This window comes from Babylonia areolata, chromosome 3 (genome assembly GCF_041734735.1).
Source record: "Babylonia areolata isolate BAREFJ2019XMU chromosome 3, ASM4173473v1, whole genome shotgun sequence".
In the NCBI taxonomy this organism is placed as follows: domain Eukaryota; kingdom Metazoa; phylum Mollusca; class Gastropoda; order Neogastropoda; family Buccinidae; genus Babylonia; species Babylonia areolata.
Genome location: NC_134878.1, coordinates 47,562,752 through 47,583,377, shown reverse-complemented (window position 1 = coordinate 47,583,377; position 20,626 = coordinate 47,562,752). Strand labels below are relative to the sequence as shown.

Sequence of the window (20,626 nt, the reverse complement as noted above, 5' to 3'; positions counted from 1 at the left end):
TTCAAGGGAAATCACTATCAAACTTCCGCCGTCACTTGTGAGAGACCTCGTGGGGGAACACGTTTGTTGTTGATGTTCATAACAGAGACACTAATATCTCAGTTCTCGTGTCTATGTGTCTGTGTTCCAAAGTATCTCAGCAGAGCTGTTATTTATACAAAAGTTTGTCGCCTCTTGTGACCTCATTATGTCAGCCGGGATGGAGATCGTCACTGGCAGCTTCGAACAAATTATACTCGGGCTAAGTGTTCGTCAAGAGTGTGATGTGAGTATTGGTTTAAATCCCAATCACTGGCTTTTTTCTTTTCTTTTTTTTAATTAAAAAGATTAAAAAGATTAATTTAACTGAATGTCTATTTTGTGGGTAACATGAACCTACAAAGCTTTAGATATTCCAAATCTAGCATAATTTGCTTTGTATACTATCGTATTGCTCTTTTGCAGTTGTTTTTCCCCCCTATTTTATGGTTATTATTTATTTTATTTTTTTAATCATTTGAACAGACTTCCTCAGTATTACACTTTTTTACAGCTTAACCAAAAGGTATGTCAGCCATTGTGCTGTAATTCTAATGTGCCTGTTCCACTTCCAGTCATGTTAAAAAAAGACCATATGTCAGCTACTAGTAGTACTTGTCCAGTGCCATCTGCTTTGATGGAGCACGAGTGGCCAGGCTCCTTAGGGAGATAAACCCAGCAAAGGCATGCAGACTTTATGACATCCCCCAAATTGTCCTGAAATTATATGTGTGCAAACCAACAAGCACCCATCCTCACAAGTGGAAACTAAAAGCAGCCAAAACTCTGCTGCTGAAAAATAAACTTCTTGGATAGATTCAGTAGGCCAAAACTCTGCTGCTGAAAAATAAACTTCTTGGATAGATTCAGTAGGATGCAGAGGTAAAAAGTTGGATGGACAGAGGGACCCCCAATTCTCAGTTTGAAAAAAGCACCAGCTGCTCAGGAGGTGGTAGGAAACCAGTGACGGCCAAGCCTACATGGATCACACCAAAGCTAGGAACAAGGCCAGGAGGGAATGTCTGAATGGCACAAAGAAACATGGAAGCTAAGGTGGCAAAAGTAGCAAAGAAGAATGCAAATTTTTCTGAAACTTCATGAGATAAAAAAAACAAAACAAAACAAGACATGGACTGGGATGTCGGATCTAGAGGGAAAAGATGGCAACAAAACACAAACTGACAGTGGGAAATGTTGAAATTACTTAACCTTTTTTCTTTTTTCTTTTTTTTTATAAGTGTTTTCACCAGCAGACAATGAAGAGCCACAACCAGACCCACCAGAGTACACCACAGACAATGAAGAGCCACTACAGACCCACCAGAGTACACCACAGACAAAGCTCTCACAAACTTTGTGATCTCAGCTGAAGCAGTCAGGAAGTTATTGGCTAAACTACACACAGGCATGGCCCCAGGACCTTGTGGACTTCCACCTATTGTTTCAGCCAAAGCAGCAGATGTAGAAACACTATCAGAACTTCTCACTTTCCTCTTCGAAATGAGTTCTCAGTTTAGATAACAGCAGATCCTAGATGACTTGAAGTGAGTGTTTGTAATGCAGTCTTCAAGAAAGGGAGCAAACTGCAAGCCAGCAACGACTGTCCAGTTAGTCTCACTTGTATTCTCCGCAAGATTATGGAGAAGTTATTGAGGGAACCAATAACAGAGCACCTTCAGCATGACTCACTAATTAGCAAGGAACAGCAAAGCTTTATATCAGACCGCTCTTGCATAACACAGCTGCTAGAAGTCATGGATAACTGGACCAGGATCTTGGACGATGGTGGCAGTGTGGATGGTATTACATGGATTACCTGAAAGCTTTTGACTCAGGAGAGACTGAAGATCTTGAGGCTGCCAAGTTTAGAAGACATACATCATCAAGGGGACATGCTCAAGGTATACAAATACCTCTAAGGTTGTTTCGACATCCAGCTGCCAAAGTTTTAGTGGGTCTGTGGAAGAGACCGACCGGGAAACACCTTGGAGCTCCAGGAGAATCACCAAAAGCTCAATGTTTGGGGCAGCATTTTGTCAGACAGGGTTGTTTCCCTTTGAAATAGCCTGCCAAACAGTGTAGTAATTGCACTCTCGGCCAGTGCCTTTTGAACTGGCATGATTGTCAGCGGAGAAATTTGCCCACCATGTACTTACCAGCATGCCACAAATAAGTATTCTAAAGACACTACATATAGTACATAGTTTGTTTTGCTTCTTATGCATGTCAAGCATGTTGCTAGGTATGTAGTTTTAACTTGGCAGAATGATGAACAGGCCCTTTGGATTGGCTTCAAATGTACAGGTCAAGTAAAGAATGTTTCAGTGTTGATTGGATTCATACAGGAGCTTTGTAAACCTAAATGTTTTGCTGGGGTCAGTTATTTTCATCGCTCCAGTGACAATTCCACAAAAAATGCTGATGAAAAAATGTTGATTAATGTGATTACAGCTCACTGCTATACATGCCTTGACAGGGTTTAGCATTGATATCACATTAGCTTTTGTATATTGTTTTGACAAGTTCTTGAGTTGAAGTTTTTATTTGAAAACCTCTATGTACCCAGCAAATCATCAGCCTGGGGACAGTATTCTTTGATTCAGTCTCTGACCTGTTGAATGTTTGCTGGACTGTATATGTGCAGGAGTGTGAGCTGACAGAGAGTTTCACAGAGAAGACCATTGGCAGTATCAAGTGTGTGGCCACTTCTGACAAGGGTCTGTTGGCAGCAGGAGGCACTGATGAAATCATCCGTATTTTTGATTTAAAGAAACATCGATTGGTGGGCACATTAACTCATCATTCAGGTAATATGGCGACCTTTTTTTCTTTCTTTTTTTTTTGCATATAGATATGATAATACTGAATATCAGCTTACAGGCATATTTCAGTTTTATATATTGTTATTGAATTTATTCATTTGATAGTGTTTTTGTTTGTTATTTCTATAGAAATACCACTTGTTTTCAGATTATTTTGTGAAACACAAAATTGAGATCTATATATTTTAGAGAGAGGGAGAGATATTGTGGTTTGGTATAGTGATCTGTGTAGCGTCTGTGTGTGCATGAATGCAATATAGGAGACCTTTTTTGGAGGGGTGGGGGGGCTCAATGAAACTCGTGCCTTGCCACCAATCTTCATGCGTGTAGCTGTTGACAGGTACTGTGACCAGCCTGCAGTTCTGTGACACCCACTTGTTTAGCACCAGTGAGGACGGAACTCTGTGTCTGTGGCGAGTGGCCACCTGGGAGCCTGAGCGCACCTTCAAGGGACACAAGTGAGTAACAGTAACATTAACACCAGTTGTAGGTCCAGTTGGGTACTGGTTCGGAAATCCAGACTGGTGGTTTTGTTGTTGTTGCTGTTGTGTTGTTTTTGTCAGTACCAGTTTTTAAAACCAGTGTTTTTACACCACGGCATGCCACAACTTCTGGACTAATGCCAACGTGCATTAATACATTTGGATTCTCACTGGTCCCTGTCTCTCTCTCACATGCACACACACAGACACACACACGCACACTCACCAGCACGCATGCACACACTCATCTACATTACGCATCTCCCACATTACCCACAGTATTAATAATAATAGCAGCAACAACAACATCAACAATATTTTTGACTCACTTGTGTAAACAAAGTGAGTCTATGTTTTAACCTGGTGTTCGGTTGTCTATGTGTGTGTCTGTGTGTCCTGTGGTAAACTTTAACATTGCCATTTTCTCAGCAAATACTTTGTCAGTTGACACCAAATTTGGCATAAAGATAGGAAAAATTCAGTTCTTTCAGTCATCTTGTTTAAAACAATATTGCACCTCTGGGATGGGCACAAAAAATTTTTTTTTAAAAGAAGAAGCCAAATTATATGCAAACTGAATTTACTGTTATATTTATATATTTTTTATTCTCTAAACTTGGCACTTTGATCTGATATTCTGACACAACAACAAGAGCAGTCATTTTTATCATTTTTTGTTCAAACAGGAACTTCTTTTGCTAAGCATGGAAGTTATATTTATTTTGCATGTCTTTGGTGCAGACAGTAAAAAAGGGAAATTAATCTGTAATTAATGCTAGGGGGGTTAATTTGCTTTAAACTGATCTTTCTCATCTTAAACATTACATTTTGAAATTATACTCAATACATAAAAAGCTTGTGTGTTTTACTGTCAGTGTACAGGGCTTTCACTATGTTCATTTGCCCAAGTGGTCTTTTTCGGAAAATACTAAAATCAATACTACGAGTGGACTTTGTAGATCTATTGGCTGAGCCCTAAAGGTCATGGGCAAAAATCAGTTGTGTACACATATTTATACATATTCAAAGTGCGTGCTCATATTCCTCGCAAACGCGAAGTACACCATTTTGTTTCAGGTTGTTGACCTGCCCGTCCAATCCTATATTCAATCGAGAATACACGATAACATGTGATGGAAAGTTGGAGAAGGAGACCATTAAATATTTATTCAGAGAAAGATTTGTGAACGCCTCATCACTTTCTGGATTATGCCCCAAACTGCCATAAAAATATCAACAAAATCCGTCGGAATTCACAGTTAAAAATAATAAACCATGAGAGTTAATACCCTTGATGAAACATAAAAATTTCCAGTCTTGACTTTTCTCAGAATGAAGTCCTTTCACTTCATATGATGTTTAGAAGTACTTGTACTTGGCTCTACATGTTATTAGTTTAACAAAATACTCAATTTTCATATCAACTTTAAAACTATAAAACTAGAATGAACATAAAAGAGAAATTGAATCGACTGTGTCGTACATTCCCGACAGGTACGTGTAACTAAACTTTTACATCTATCTAGATCCAGAGAAAATGGCTAAATGTTGCAGTGTGATTGCGGCGATAGCCACGTCTCCTTTACTGCGGACTTAAAAAGAATTTTTAATTGCCCTTAAAGATTTTTTGAATGCCCAAGATACACCAGAATAATATGATTTAAACAGCGTTCTCACTGCGAATACCGCAATCGATTTATCGCCCTTAAAAGAGCATGTTTAAATGTTAAATTTCCAAACATCAGTTAAGGAGCCACGATAGTGTAATGGGTAAGACAGTTTCTTCTCACCTGAACACGCGGGGTTCGAATCTGCCGTCAGGACTTTTTTTCTTTTCTTTTTTTTTAACCCGAAGCTTTATAATAACAAATACAGTACACATTTTAACGATTAGATTTTTTTTTTTTTTAAGTGTATCACAAGTGAGTCTTGAAGGCCTTGCCTCTCTTGTTAATGTTATTATTGTTATTATCAATAATTGATGATAATCGTAAGAATGATGGTAATAAAAAGAATGATATTAACAATGATGATAATAAAGATAAACAAACATAAAATGTTGTCCATTGATGAGCACAGTGCACATAGTGACCCATGCTTTGTATCACACGCCCCACCATGCACAGGGGGCCAGTGAAGCACGTGGCTGTCCACCCCAGCGGAAAGATGACCCTGACGGTCGGCCAGGACCGAACCCTGCGGCTGTGGAACAACATGACTGGGCGCAGCGCCTACATCTCCAACCTGAAGGAGCGTGAGTGGTTTGCCCGTCGCTACCCCCAATCCCCACCCCCATCACTCACCCACCCACCCACCCACCCCCATCGCCCACCTTCCTGAACACCCCCTCCCTCAGGCTTGTAATCTTTCATGTTTGTGTCACAGACTTCGCCACACTTATTTTGTCTTTTTCAGACGATGATGATTGTTATTCTGATTTTGAATGAAGTGATTCTGATACTGATTCCCATTTGGTCCCCTTTGTTCTTTGTCTCAGTTATTTGCCTTCTGTCTGTCTTTGTTTGGTTTTTGGGGGTTTTTGGTGTTGTTTTTTTCCCATTTTGATCCTTGTTGTTGGTTGTTGTTTTTCTGGTGTGTATATTTTGTTGTTGTTGTGGTTTTTTGGGGGGGCGTGTGGGGGTGGGGGCTTTGCTTGTTTTTGTTTTGTCTGTTTCAGATATTTCACTTACTGTGTGTCTTTGTTGTTGTTTTTTTTGTTTTGAGTGTTATTGTTGTTTTCTTTTGTTTCGTTTGGTTTGTCTGAGCTATTTGCCTATTGTGAATCTTTGGGTTTTGTTGTTGTTGTTGTTTCATACTCTACCCCCTTTGTGTGTACATGCACATAGATCAAATACGCATGTTAAAGAAACTGTAGTGTAATCTATGTCAGTGTTTGGCATATTATGGAAACAAGAACATACCCAGCATGCACACCCCCGAAAATGGAGTACAGCTGCCTTCATGTTGGAGTAAATAAACAAAACAGTCATATTTGTAAAGTGTTACGTGTCTGTGTGAGTGTGTGTATGTATGTGTGACTGAAACCTGACTGAATGACACAGGAACTGAATGATGAGCACCCCAAATGGCAGTTGTCAGTCGGCTCTACACAGCCTGGCTCCGTGTTTGTGAAGTGTGAAAAGCTTGAGGATAGGCGCTATATAAGTGTCCATAGCATCATCATCATCGAACTGACACTGACACTGAAGCATGCTTGTGTTTCAGCGGCAGAGTTGGTGAGCTGGTCCCCAGGGGGGTGTGTACTATGTGGTGGCCTACACGACACGACTGGACGTGTTCAGAGTGGGAACTGAGGTAAAATCTGTTTTAATTACACATACTTAACCGTGACCCACTAATGCAGACTCCGGCAGGGGTCTGATTGTGTTTGTTTTCTTGTTATCGGTTGTGGGCCCTGTTCTTCTTTCCCCCTCTCTTGTCTCTCTCTCTCTCTTTCTTTCTCTCTGTCCTTCTATCTCTGTCTGTCTCTCTCTGTACCCCCTTTGAATTTGATATCTTGTTTTCAGTTGTGGCCCTGTTCTTCTCCACCACCACCCCCCTCCCCCCACATCTCCCTCCCTCCTCTCTCTCTTTCTCTCTCTCTATCTGTACCCCTTTTGAAAATCTTTCTGTTGTGGCCTTGTCTTTCTTTTTCCTTGCAGAGTCATGAGCACGCAGGGCAATTTATTTTGGCAGTTTTGCTGGAAAAGGGCATTCATGTTATGGGCGCACTTTTTACAGTGGCTGTGATTTAACAGGTTAAAGATCCCATAGCCTTTAAAAGGTTAAAGATCCCACAGCATTTTACAGCAATTAGGGCAATAAGTTCATATCCAGTGTATGTAAGGCTCGGCATAAGAAGGAGGGTTCCGACCTGACATCAATGGTTCCCTGTGGACCGCCAACGCTGGAACTACGACGGACGAACCCGGGTGTGGCGGTGTATGTGGGAATCTAAATGAGCGGTGTGGGAGTAATGCAACTGAAATGGTGCAGATAAGGCGGGTTCCCGCGCATTCCAATCCTCTCCGTCCACCATTTTAACCTTCCCCAACTGAAGTCGGGTACGCATTCACACCTGGGTGGGGCGAGGAAATCTGAGTAAAGCGCCTTTCCCCAAGGACACAGCACCATGTTGAAACAGGGCCTCCAACCCTGATCACTGATGAACACTGGATCAGAAGTCCACCATCTGATTCTGCCTTGGTGTCTCCTCACTATCCTGGCTATGAGTATGATAAAAGGGGGAGGGGGGGATGCCGGCTGATTTTGTGTCATTGGTGCTTTACATTGTTTAATCTAGTTATGATAGTGCTTGCTGTTGTGGCTGGTTACCCTTCAGTGAATACAGAATAGTTATATTCATTTGGCTGTATGGTGGACTGTTTCAGGGACTTCAAAGACAAATCACAGCAGCTCAGAAAGTGAACAGTGTTGTGTTCGTCTCTGTAAGTTGACAGTTTTGTTGGTATGTATGTGTGCATGTTTATAAGGGGGTATGTGTGTGTGTGTGTGTGTGTGAGCGTTTGTGTGTGAGCTTTTGTGTGTGTGTGTGCACGTGTGTGTGTGTGTGTGCACGTGTGTGTGCGTGTGCACGTGTGTGTGTGTGTGTGTGCACGTGTGTGTATGTGCGCGTGCATGCATGCATGTATTATAAATGAAAAGTAAAACTAGTGAGGGAAAGGGAGCTCTGCTAAGTGATATACCACTTCATCTTCCATTCCTTTTTGTTTTGGTTTACATTTTTAGATGATATGTTACTGAGGCATGTTGGCTATTGATTACAAAAATATTCTATTACAATCATTTGCCGTCCGTGTATTACTTACCGTAAAGTTCGGTCTATTGAGCGCACTGGTATATAAGCCACACCCACTAAATTTTGGAAAAAATTGAACTTTATACATACATAAGCCGCACCAGTTTATAAGCCGCACTTATTTCCAGTACCGGAACACATACTGATACTAAGAAAAGCTGTCGATACTGTAGGTTATGAAATAAACACAAGCGGGAACAACACAAAGAAAAGCAAGCGAAAATACTGCTAGTGCCACCAAAAAATAAGAAATAAACACAACGAAAATAAGATCCATAATTTAGGGATAGTCACATTTATTCAACGTCATCCTGCTCACTGAATCCACTAAAATCTTCATCTTCAGTGTCCGAGTTGAAGGGAACCAGCACAGCTTCCTCCGCCATCTTGTCACTGACTTAGCCTCGCTTTCACTTCATGAAGGTGGAGGTCGCTGCTGGTTCGTCACTTGCACTGTCGTCTGCTAGGTCGATCACCTTCAGTTTGAAGGCTGCATCATAGGCATAACGTCGCGTTTTCAGCATGATGAGGGTGTACGCTTGAGCAGAGTAGAACTGAATGCTGATCTGAAGGCTTTAATGTGTGCGGATTTTATTTATAAAATGTGAACAGTTAGCACATGATCCTGAAGCTCATCCAAAAATACATGGACAGAAATCATGATTTTGGTGAGTTGAAGGGCAGCTAAGAATAGACAAGAACGTGACACTCCCGGGATCGTTAAAATCCGCAAATAAGCCGCATCATTGTATAAGCCGCAGAGGTTGAAGCTGGGGTAAAAAGTTGCGGCTTATAGACCGAACTTTATGGTACTTACCTACTTCTTGCCTGTTATACCTTCAGGCATGAAGGGTAGCAAGAAAAGAAATTGCCACTCTGGTCTGTTTTGGGCCAGTGTCTGAATGGTACCCCATGTGTGCTTCTGTGTAACTTTCATTTCTGATATATTTTGATGTATTTACTTATTTGTTTATTTTACTTTTTTCATTTTTTATAAGTGTTTTATAAATACAAATCTAGGATAGGCTGTCAATTTTTTACCAGTGTGTTGTGTTTATGCAGATGTCAGGCATCTGCTGGTTTTTTTATGAGCAGAGTGTGTGTGTGTGTGTGTGTGTGTGTGTGCAATCAAGTAATGTAATATGTGTAGTCTTTGAATCTGTTTTATGCTTTTGTTCGTTAAATCTTTTTCTTTCTTTTTTTCTCCTCCTCCCTTTTGTAAGCTATTGTATGTGTATGCGTTTAATGTTTATTGTAAAGTGCTTTGAGCTCCCTTTAAGGGAGGAAAGCGCTCAACAAGTATCCCATTATTATTATCATTATCATTATTATTTTAGCGGATATGGATCAGTGCACACACTTTGATGCCCCATTGAAACTGAAACTTCAAAGCCTGTGCTTGCACCAACAGTCTTGTGTGCACATTCTTTCAGGACACGGTCATTGCCTACGGTGGTGAGGGGAAATTTAGAGGTGGAGTGAGAGAACCGGCCATCCTCTTCTTCACAGACGTGTTAAACGGCGACAGTCTTTTTCAGATGGAAGCAAATTGTGACAGGTATGAAGTGTGTGTGTGTGTGTGTGTGTGTGTGTGTGTGTGTTTACTAGCATGGTCATTGATTTAATGTCTACTTTCTAAAGTGATTTGATTTTAGAAGGGTTTTTTTTTGTGTTTTTTTTTTTGTGTTTGTTTTTTTAATAGATTACATATTTAAGCGCATGCGCTGTGCACGAGCGTATGAGAATGCATTCAAACATATGTAACAAGAAGAGAAAATCAGAATGGGCAAGGAAATTTTGGGGGAATAAACAAAGTAACAGAATAGCAAAGTAATCATGATCTCAATTCACAAAAAAAAAACCAACAACCAGACAATGTTAAATGTCAGAATATGTATCAGTAATGAGCTTTATGGAGTTTTGGATCAGCTAACAACAAAAAAATGTAAGATAAGGGTAATCATGGTGGGAGATACTGGTATCTGATGGACATTGACATTTCACCATTTGATAAGAACTTGGTTCTCATCTGTCTGGACTCATTTCTGTCTTCCTCTTTGAAAAAGAAACATGCCACAAATATACGGAATGACTAATATTCTTGCTTTAATCTTCTCAGTACCATAATTTTGGTGTCAGTATTAAACAGTTATCGACTTCTTGAGGTGATTTTTCTCTTGTGCTGAGAAATGATTATCACTGTATCAGTGTGTGTATGTGTATGTGTGTATTTGTGTGTGTGTGTCTGAGAGAGAGAGAGAGAGAGAGAGAGTGTGTGTGTCATTATTTACAGTACATTCTTCACCAGTCCTCTTTACCAGAAACAGACATCTGTCAGCTGTATTGTTCTTGGTTTTCTCGTGTTTATAAACCATGGTACAATGCGTAATGTTTTACATCTGTATTAGTGTATATTTATAAATTATAACAAGACATTTTATAAGCCTTTTCTTTTATTCTTAAGAATTGTTGTTGTTGTTGTTTTTTTGTGTGTTTTTTTTTAAGAAATAAAAAGAAAAGAAAGAAAGTTAATCCACTGGCTGCCGTGCATGTAGAATTCAGGGCTATGGTGATGTCACTGATTACATCAAAAGAAGGGAAATAACTGTGGAAGGCTGCATTTTCAAACATTTGATCACTTTTTGACTGGTTGTTCTGGATTATTGATAAATGTCTTGAAACACCACTTTCTGTTATTGTTTTATTTTGTTTGTTTGTTTGTTTGTTTTTTCATGGCAGTCAAAGGGTTAAAATCCGAGTTTTTGTGTTTGTGCAGGATCCGGGGATTGGCAATGTGCGACAGGTGGTTGACTCTGGTGGGCAGTGACGGTGCCGTTAACCTTTATGAGTTCTCCTTTCCCTCACAGGTACTTGCTCATTCCTTTCTCTCTCTCTCCTTAACCCATTCAACCCCGGGGAGTTCAGAGCCTCAGCAAGCTGCCATGCCATACTGATGCGGAAAAAAATGCAGAAAATACACTGGGTTTTTGGGGAGGGTGTGTGTGTGTTGGGGGGGGGGGGGGGGTGAATACTATAGACGATAGTTTCCTTTGCGATTTATGTATATGTAGGACTGTGAAAAGTTTTTTTTAATGATGCCAGAGCAATGGTTGGGTGCAGGACTGGAGTTAACCTGTTCAGTGCTCATAAAGCGTACTGCACAAAGTGTTGCCGAAGTGCCTTTGAGAGGCCCACTGGCATCCTGCATCTGTTCCAATTTTTCCTTCATCAGAGTTTTGTACAATGAACATAGTTTTCTTCAGTGTACATAAAAATACTCTGACGGTTAGTTTGATGTGTTTTGATTATAGAGTCTATTTTGATAAGCATATGTCAGGTGGAAGACCCCTTTCTTGTCGACAGTGATTTCTTCTCCTTCCTCTTCTTCTTCTTCTGCGTTCATGGGCTGCAACTCCCACGTTCCACATTCACTCATATGTACACGAGTGGGCTTTTACGTGTATGACCGTTTTTACCGCGCCATGTAGGCAGCCATACTCCGCTTTCGGGGGTGACAGTGATTTCCAAACTGAACCATGTGGACCAAGTGTGGAAACGGGGTTTTTCCGATATGCAAAGAAAGGCACTGGGATCTTTGACCAGCAAAGACAGTGGTCCCAGTCAGCAGATTCACACAACTTTCACCTTGTGCAAATGATTATGGATAGAAATATAACTACAGAGGTGGATTTCTCTTGTCTGATAATTTCTTTGAACACGAATATTATGACACCAACAGTGACGAAACTGACATCAACATTCGACAGTTGGTCTCTCGTAGCAGACATCGTTTTGGAGCAGGTGACAGAGACAGGCAGAGATAGGGGTGGGTATGTGGTGTAGTTTGGGAGGGGAGAAGTGAGACGAGAGGTGAAAGAGTGAAAAGACAATAGGTCCTTGGTGAGTCAGAGAGTGTGGAAGGGGGTGTGGCTTTGGATGTCAGAGAACTATTGTCACTGATTGCTGCCATAGATTGGACAATAGCCACATGATTTTCATGAAACCCAGGGTTGAAGGCACACAAGACACGAAAAACTTATTTTTTTCACACTTTTTTGTTTTGTGTTTTGTCACTGATCAGTAGACTCGACAGACTTGTTCCCAGAGGAAGCAAATCAGCATGACCAACAGATGATTTTTGGTGATGCAGCTGGTCAGGCATTCGCCTTGCAGATGTGATGTGGCAGATATGGATTTTGTTTGAGCGCAGTGACACCTCTTTCTGAAACTGAAACTAGGGACATTCTCAAGGGTTCATACAGTTTCAAGGATGTTTGGAAAAGTCTTAGAAAAATTGAGAGAACCATTTCCTGAGCTGAAAAACTCTTGGGAAAATATGTTTTGCCATTCAAGTTCTGGGGAAAAATACTTGAAATTTTGATAAAAACCCTTGACCAGTACAATTCAACAAATAGCCTCATGCGTTTAAACAACAACAACAAAAAAGAACAATCACAGAAAGAAAAAAGTCATGAGAATTAAACATTGATACTAAGATATCTGCCAATCTCTTTTGTCAGTGGTATAGCAGACAATTTTCTTCTTTTTTTTCTTTTTTTTATTGATTTAGGCTTTCTTTTTGGTAAGGAAAATTATCAGTTTGGAGTGGAAAAGTTCAGGAAAAAGTATGGAATTTTGTTTGGTCTCATCTGGAGTTATCCTTATGGGAGAATCATTATTTGCACACTCCCCGCCCCATACTCTAGGATATTACACTACTGAGAGTGCTCAATATGTATGGAATAAGAAGGAAAAAACAACCAATAAAAGCATTCTTTCGTGCTTCGTTTTCAGGAGAGTATCAAGGTAGAGCTGACGGCATCGCGGAACATCAGCCTGCGACTGACGTCAGTGGCAATATGCAAGCTGACAGAGCAGACAGACAGGACAGAGAAGCTGGGAAAGACGGGGACAGACGCTGACCAGGAGGTGAAGAGCAGGGATTCAGGGGAATGTCAGTCCCTGTCCAGTCCCAAACTGTCCAAAAAAGAAGAAGAGGAAGTCTGAGAACGGGTCCCCGCCCAGTCCTGTGATGGTGAAGAAGAAAGTGAAAATCACAGGTGGGTGTTATTTTTGCTGCAAGTTTAGAATAGAATAGAATATGTCTTTACTACCAAGTGTACCGGGATCACAAGGAATGTTGGGGGCGATAGTACAAAACAAGATACGAACATAAATAAAAAATCATACACAAACACAGATACAGTAGAAATTAGGAGCTTTGTAGCTGTTATACCTTTTAGACTTTGTAGCTGTTATCCCCTTTAGACTTTTAGAGTAGCTATCAACAGTAGTCGTGTTGTATTGTTTTCTTTTTGTTGTTGTTTTTCTTGTCTTACTCTTAACACAAATACTGCTCAGTAGACATTTCAGACAGTAGACAGTTTCAGTCTAATCTCTTCAAGTAATTTTTGTATATTTCTGATTTCTGATATATGTGTACATATCTGTTGAGGTCCAGATAGAACGACCTATTTTGTATAATTGTGGATGGAATGTCACTCTGGTTTTTCATTGCCTCTCATTTGTATAACACGCCGTTGTATATTTTTTGTTGCATAGTCAGTAATAAGAATGCACAAGTTTGTCATATTTTAATGCAATGAAATTATTGAAACGTGTGAGTGTGTTTGTTGAAGAGAAATGCTTCTATTAGTTTGCCTTTACATCCCGTCTTGTTGACAATGGTCATTGCAATATAAATACATTATGGTTGTTGTTATTATTTTGTGGTTATTATTATCATCATGATCATCATCAAGATTATCATTATTATAATTACCATTGTGTAATTACAGAATGCGACCAGCATCTGTTGCATGCATTTACGTGTTTTTTTTGTTTTTTTTTAATTATTTTTTTCAGATCCTGAGCAGAGTCCTCAAACAAAGAAGACAAAGAAAAAGAAAAAGAAGCCAAACAAGCCAATGTAAGATGACATCACTTTCAAGAAAAGACTACCACCATGCTTCCCACATGCGCTTCACTCTTGTACACTGACAAACACAAGAGCATTTGGGTGGGAGGCGTGTGAAAAAAACCCCTTCCTGATGTGGTTGGTTGCAAAACGCTTAAAAAAAAAAAAAATCTTTTTCTTTTTTTTACAGGCTGTCAATATCACAATTTCATGCCAACAGAAGCATATGAGCTGTTTGTTCTTGGTTTAGAAACAAGCAACTGTGTTCATCAATTATGAAAGTAAACTAAAAGAGAAAAGTTATGACTGAATTACATGCAGTCCATAGGTGGTTGTGGTCAGCATTATGAAGAATTCCTCAAAGCAGATATTTGATGTCATGTAATATACTGTACCATGCAGTGATCATCAAACTGGTACAAGCTAGGCCTCCTGTTTACTCTGCTGGCGAAATTTCAGGGCTAACGCAGTACTAAGACGCCTCCACCAGAGCCGTCGTCTGCTCAACCAATCAGCGCTATTCAGCACTGAAGAGTCATGGTTTTGCACTTGACAAATTCTACCAGGTTTTAGTGTGGGTTGTTTTGGCAAGGTTATTCGATCTTTGGCAAGGCTATTGGATTTTGTTCTCTGGCCAAACCAACGTAGTTCTAGTTTTTTTCACTGGTGTCAGCAGTTCTTCATATGTGTTCTCCAGTGTGCTGCTTGATGGTGTGCGTGTGGTGATGAATAAATGGAAGAACATGAACTTGGTCATCCTTACTCCGGTGTCTGCCTATGATCATGTGTGCTTGTTTGCTTGTAAATAAATATGAGCTAACAATTACCCACTCTTTTTGTGTGGTGTCATTGTGTGCTTCTGTTGACTGCTTCGAAAGGAAACACAAGAAAAATGTTCTTTTGAAAAAGATTTAAAGGTTTTCTCTGTCCTTTCTGTGTGTTGTGCTGAGTTTGAAGATACCTCACTAAATCTGTGTTTTGTAAGGATGTATAGTAAACAACTTGGTTACGCGTCTTAATTCACAATTCTACTCAAATGAATCTCGCCAAGAAAATAACAAATTCAGTCCTTTTCAGTTCGATATTAATCTTTACTGTCCACAGTGTAGCCAAGAATTATACCAAGAAAACATTAACATTTTGATTTTACTGACGCACTGACAACACACTGCAATATTGATATCAGTCTTGTCTATTTGTCCATAAAAACTGACAAGAAAAATATTGAAAAGAAACTGCATCATAGTTATAAAACAGTTTACCTTCACAAATATGGACAAGCATTAAAAACATAAGCACTGGACTCTTCAACCATGAATTATGAAGAAAAAGAACACACCCAAGACAAAATAACTTGAAGGCACTTCTGCACATCTCTGTTGTGTATTGCACAACTAAAATAATTCCATGTCTTCAGTTAGTTTCATAATACTAATAGTTTTGAAACTACCAGCCATTCCTGTCCTGCTGATGACAATTATACCATGTCCCAAGTTTTGGCATGTCATTGTCATTTGTAAGAACTGTTCTCTAAATGATGAGATTCATTTCCTGCTGTCATATCATCTAATACAGTATTGACAGGGTGACAGAAAATATGGACTGTCTAACAATATGCTAATGTTCCATGCTTAAGGTTATACTGCACAGTCAGGGACTTGCGTATGATTTCCCTGAAAGCAGAAAAAATGGGGAAGGGGGGGGGGGACAGATCTAAAACCAGTTTCACACAATTGCTCATTTGACTGTATTACACCATAATGAACACAATTATACAGTGATTTCTGATGTTGGTGATGTTTTTGTTTACTCATTCTAAGACCAACCCATGCTTCGATCATTCTAAACTGTCACTCCATTTTTTGTGCATACAGACACATCACTTGATGTGTAGACATCTACAATGAGAGGCACTGCTCCCTCTAACCTAGACTATTGGACTTTCCGAACATCCACACCTCTCAGAATAAATGCAGTATCTATCACTCAATTTTGTGCACAAAGACAAAATTCCACAGTCACATATGTACAACTCAATTTCATGATGCAGACATCTACAATGAGACTCATTCACTGACTGTTTCTTGACAATCGAAACCTAGACTGTTAGTCTTTGCGGGCATCCACAGATCTCTGAGCATACATGCTGTATCCAAACCGCGTCACCATCAGCAGACTGCAACAGAAAATGGGAGCTTCGATTATTTTGTTATCATGGTTGTGTGCGAGGGGAGGGGCTGAGGGAGGTGAGTTGTGAGTGATGTTACACTATTTATGAAATCATATTTTTAGTGAGTCTCTCTATATTTCTGTGTCTTCTTCATACCGCATGTATCATTAAATGTGCTTGTAGCCACATGGTAAACATTATATGATAATACAGCAAATAGTATATGAATGCACATTATTAGTATCATTATTATTATCACTATTATCATTATCTTCAATATGAAACATTCTATCTATGGTGACTTGTATTACTATTATTATTATCTTGAATATGAAATATTCTATTTACTGTGACTAGGTCAATTTATTGTCATAAATATCCTATTATCCTATCTGCAAGGCCTTGCGGAATTCATGATCACAATTATTAAAAATAAAATGCTGTATCTACAGGGATCAATGTGAAAACAGAAAAAAAGAGAAATTCAGTTTAACATATTTTCAGTGTTTCATGTTATGATTATGTACAATAAAGACACACGTTTGTTGGTGCATCACAAAAAAAAGAAGAAAAAAGAAGAAGAAAGAAACAAATAAACTGCAAACAAAGGTTGAAATGAGAATGAAACAAGCAATCAAAATCAACAAACATCAGTCACAAACATCTTGATTACATCTGATGTCTTTGTTGAAAAATAAAAAAATAAAGAAAACATCAGTGCATCAACTCTGATTCATCAACCTCTCTACTTTCTCTTTAAATGCATAAATATGAATAACAGTAATGCACAAAGGATCATTACAATATAAAAACAGAAAAAGTAACAGCATCTCACAGTAATGCCACACAGGATTGTGAAATATATATATATACATTTCCACCCTCACCCCCACCCACCCTCCCTTACCAGACTACAGTTCTCTACCTTTCTGTTCATGTGTACTTTTTTGCCTTTCATTCCTCTGAAGCAGAATTATGCATGCATGTATTCACTGGTGTGAAAGCACTCTGATTTGTTTCTGGACAAGATTAAGAGCTATATGAATACTTTGTGTGTGTGTGTGTTTGTGTTTTGAGTATACCTTAGAGTTGCCACAAGGCCAGCTGGCATGAATTTTCCGGAACAAATGAACCTGTAGCCCATAACGCCAGTCAGCATGGCTGATGTGGCTGAAAGTAAGAAATGAAACATGTTTCTTCTTCTTGTCATTGGTTGATTTTCTATTCACTACAAGGTGATTCAGACATGCATACATTCATTCATTTCAGCACCTAAACACACACTGATGCAATGGGAAGTAGAAAGTGGTTGAAAGAGTTGGATGTGAGGAGAGAGGTGGGGGGTAGTAGTATTGAAAAAAACAAAAAGGAAGCTACCAGTGGAGTGGTGGGACACTGTGGAAGACTCGTTAGTCATATTACCAGTGAATAACATTATGATCAGTTACCTATTAGTTTTACAGAAGGCATTCAACTTAAGCACTTGATGTTTCAAGATTGCTGGGATTTATACAAAACACACTGAATATCACCTGTATCTTGTGCTCAAATTTATCCCTCTGTTCTTATATTGAACAGTGAGAACTGGACAATCAAATAACAAATGGTGTAGTGAAACAGTACAGGAGCAAATATTGGAAACATTTTCAAAAAACATTTGTAACCCAAGAGCTTTGTCCCAATTCATGGACAATTTATATTACTCCAAGGACGTGAGACTATTTCAGAACTCTTTTTAAAGAATTAAGAACATTGTATTTATGAGACCAACTCCTTTCAAGGGACACTTAAGGAGTGGGCTATCACGTTACATGCATGTTTTTTTCACCTCTAGATACATTTTACATAAAGTTTTTGTTGTTTTTTAAGCATCATTTGGTGTAAATTAGAGACACCAAAAAGATCCATGAAGAACAAGGAAGGGATGAAAATACCAGATGAAGAGGGACTGAGGAACAGAAGGGTGGAGCATTCTGAGGAGTTGCTGAACAGATCAGCCCCACAGGAACCACCAGATCCACCCAGCTGATAGTGACTTGTCAGTTGTTTGCAATATGCCTACCAAGGAAGAGATCTGCAAGGCTGTCGAGCAGCTAAGGAACAACAAATCAGCAGGACCAGGCAGTGTTCCGGCAGAGGTACTGAAGGATGACAATGAGACTAGTGTGGAAATGCTCTACCCACAGTTCAGCCAGATCTGAGAGGAGGGGCAAGTCCCTTCAGAGTGTAAAGAAGGCAATCTCAACTCATCAAGCCCTCCTCTTGCACAAACTACAAAGGGATAACACTGCTGTCCGTCTCGCAGAATGACCCCCAGCTCTGAGATCAGCAAGCTGTCTTTCGCAAGGACAGATCCTGCACTGAGCAGACAGCAGACCCTATGGAAGCTGCTGAAAGACTACAGTGTGCTGCAGAAGATTACAAATGTCATCTGAAACTCATATGAAAGGATAACCTGCAGGGTGGTCCATGGCCAACAACTCACAGAAGCCTTCCAAATAAAGATAAGAGTGAGGCAAGGATGCTTGCTTTTGCCTTTCCTGTAGCTCCTTGCAACAGACTGGATTATGAAGACCTCCACAGCCCAGAAGCAAAATGACCCGATCAAGTGGACATAGCTGGACAACTCGGACTTTGCATACAATCTCGCTCTTCTATTCCATACCCAACAACAGATGCAGGAAAAGGCCACCCCTGCTGTGGAAACCTCAGGTTGCTTGGGCTTCAATATCCATTGACAGAAGATCAAACAAGCTGGAAGGCAAGGTGCTAGACGAGGCGGGAGTTTCACATACCTTGTTAACATCATTGACAAACAGGGTGGAACAGATGCTGATATTAGAACCCGCACTGGCAAGGCAAGGGCGGCTTTCCATCAGCTGAAGAATGTATGGTGATCCAGAAATTTCACAATTAACAGCAAGATCGGGATCTTCAACATTATAGTCAAGCCTGTCCTACTGTATGGAGCAGAGACCTGGAGAACCACTGTCACTGCCATGAAGAGATTCCAGACTTTCATTAACACCTGTCAGATTCGCTGGCCAGACAGAATCACAAATGAAGAGCTGTGAGAATGAATAAGGCAACAGCCTTCAGAAGAAGAGATTCTCCAAAGACAATGGAGATGTGTTGGCCACACGCTCCGCAAGCCTGCATTCAATGCCTCAAGGCAAGCTGTCACCTGGAACCCACAGGAGAAAAGGAAAACAGGCCATCCAAGAAATATATGGTTCCATGACCTGGAGGCAGACATGAGGACAAGCTGCATCTTGAGACAGCTGAAGTGACTGGCACAGGACTAGAATGGCTGAAGAGAGCTTACTGGCAGCCTATATCCCAGACGATGCAACATGTGTAGCTTAGGTAAGGTGAGGGAGCACCCCCTGAAACTAGAATTGACTTCAATCAAATGTTTCCCATGAGTCTTACATTTTGATCATATCTTAATGCATTCACTTATTTGTTTATTTATTCTTAATTCATTTTATGTTTTTTAACATAGTTAGGATCTTATCTTTAAGCAAATGTGTTGCATTGTACACAGATCAGTCCACACACTTTTGACACCTCCTTGAAACAGAAACTGACTCAGTTCATTGACTCACCCAGGGACAAGGTGACATTCTTGGGGTCCTTGCTGGTCTGGTAGGCCCCCACCCCCATCAGACTGCCACAGGCCACCCCCATGACCAAAGACGGCAAGCTCCCTGCAGGCAGAAAATAACTTGACACTCAAGACAATTTTACTGTCAATACGCAGGTACAGAAACTAGCTGTTTGACATGTGCGAACTTAAAGTATAAATAATCACAATTATCAAATCTAAGCAAGTTAAGAAAGTATGCACATTAAAATGCAATATCACACAAAAACATGTACTCACACACACACACATAAACAAACAAACAACACACACACACACACACACGTAAAGCATTCTGAACATTTGATAAAAATAGGCTTACAAATACAATGAAACTGACAGAGAAATAAAAGGATATATATCTTTAAACTCTACACGGCAGTTCACCCTCTTCCGAAATCGCACATTTAGTCCTGGCTTCTTTATATCATGCACATGGCCTCCTGCCTAACCCGTTCAGCCACAGAGCGCACTGCACGCGGCGCACTGTATCTAGGTCACAACTTTCCCTGACTATTGCAGTCTTTTGGCTGTGCGGTCATGCGTTGGATTGCCTGTGTTTGTGGATCTATAAAAAGTGTGCATCAGTTTTTTTGTGGAAAAAAAATAGGGACGAATCTAGCTCCAGGTGTTGTCTTTCGCCTGACAAAATCTGGTGTCTGAAACGCGTATGTGAGTGACTTAATTATACGAATTAATAACTGACGATTTAAGGTCTTTGTGAGGCAGGTCAGATAGATGCTACACACTGG

At 40.0% G+C, this 20,626-nt stretch overlaps 2 protein-coding genes across 2 annotated transcripts in view; one reads left to right on the top strand and one right to left on the bottom strand.

The window, feature by feature from the left end:
- The first annotated feature begins 33 nt into the window (after window positions 1-33).
- On the top strand, window positions 34-9,679 carry LOC143280589 (p21-activated protein kinase-interacting protein 1-like). The gene is made up of 7 exons (XM_076585301.1): window positions 34-265; window positions 2,663-2,825; window positions 3,181-3,298; window positions 5,449-5,576; window positions 6,548-6,637; window positions 7,714-7,770; window positions 9,575-9,679. The coding sequence occupies exons 1-5, from the start codon at window positions 188-190 to the stop codon at window positions 6,634-6,636; spliced, it is 576 nt and encodes a 191-aa protein (XP_076441416.1). The 5' UTR covers window positions 34-187; the 3' UTR covers window position 6,637; window positions 7,714-7,770; window positions 9,575-9,679.
- Window positions 9,680-15,128: 5,449 nt separating this feature from the next.
- The window catches only part of LOC143280588 (transmembrane protein 14C-like), an 8,661-nt gene continuing 3,163 nt past the window's right edge, over window positions 15,129-20,626 (bottom strand). Inside the window, exons 2-4 of the mRNA XM_076585300.1 lie at window positions 19,837-19,938; window positions 17,311-17,398; window positions 15,129-16,234 (exon numbers count right to left, since the gene is read on the bottom strand). Coding sequence (XP_076441415.1) covers window positions 16,165-16,234; window positions 17,311-17,398; window positions 19,837-19,938 — 260 coding nt within the window. The 3' untranslated portion in view covers window positions 15,129-16,164. The remainder of the gene's footprint in view (window positions 16,235-17,310; window positions 17,399-19,836; window positions 19,939-20,626) is intronic.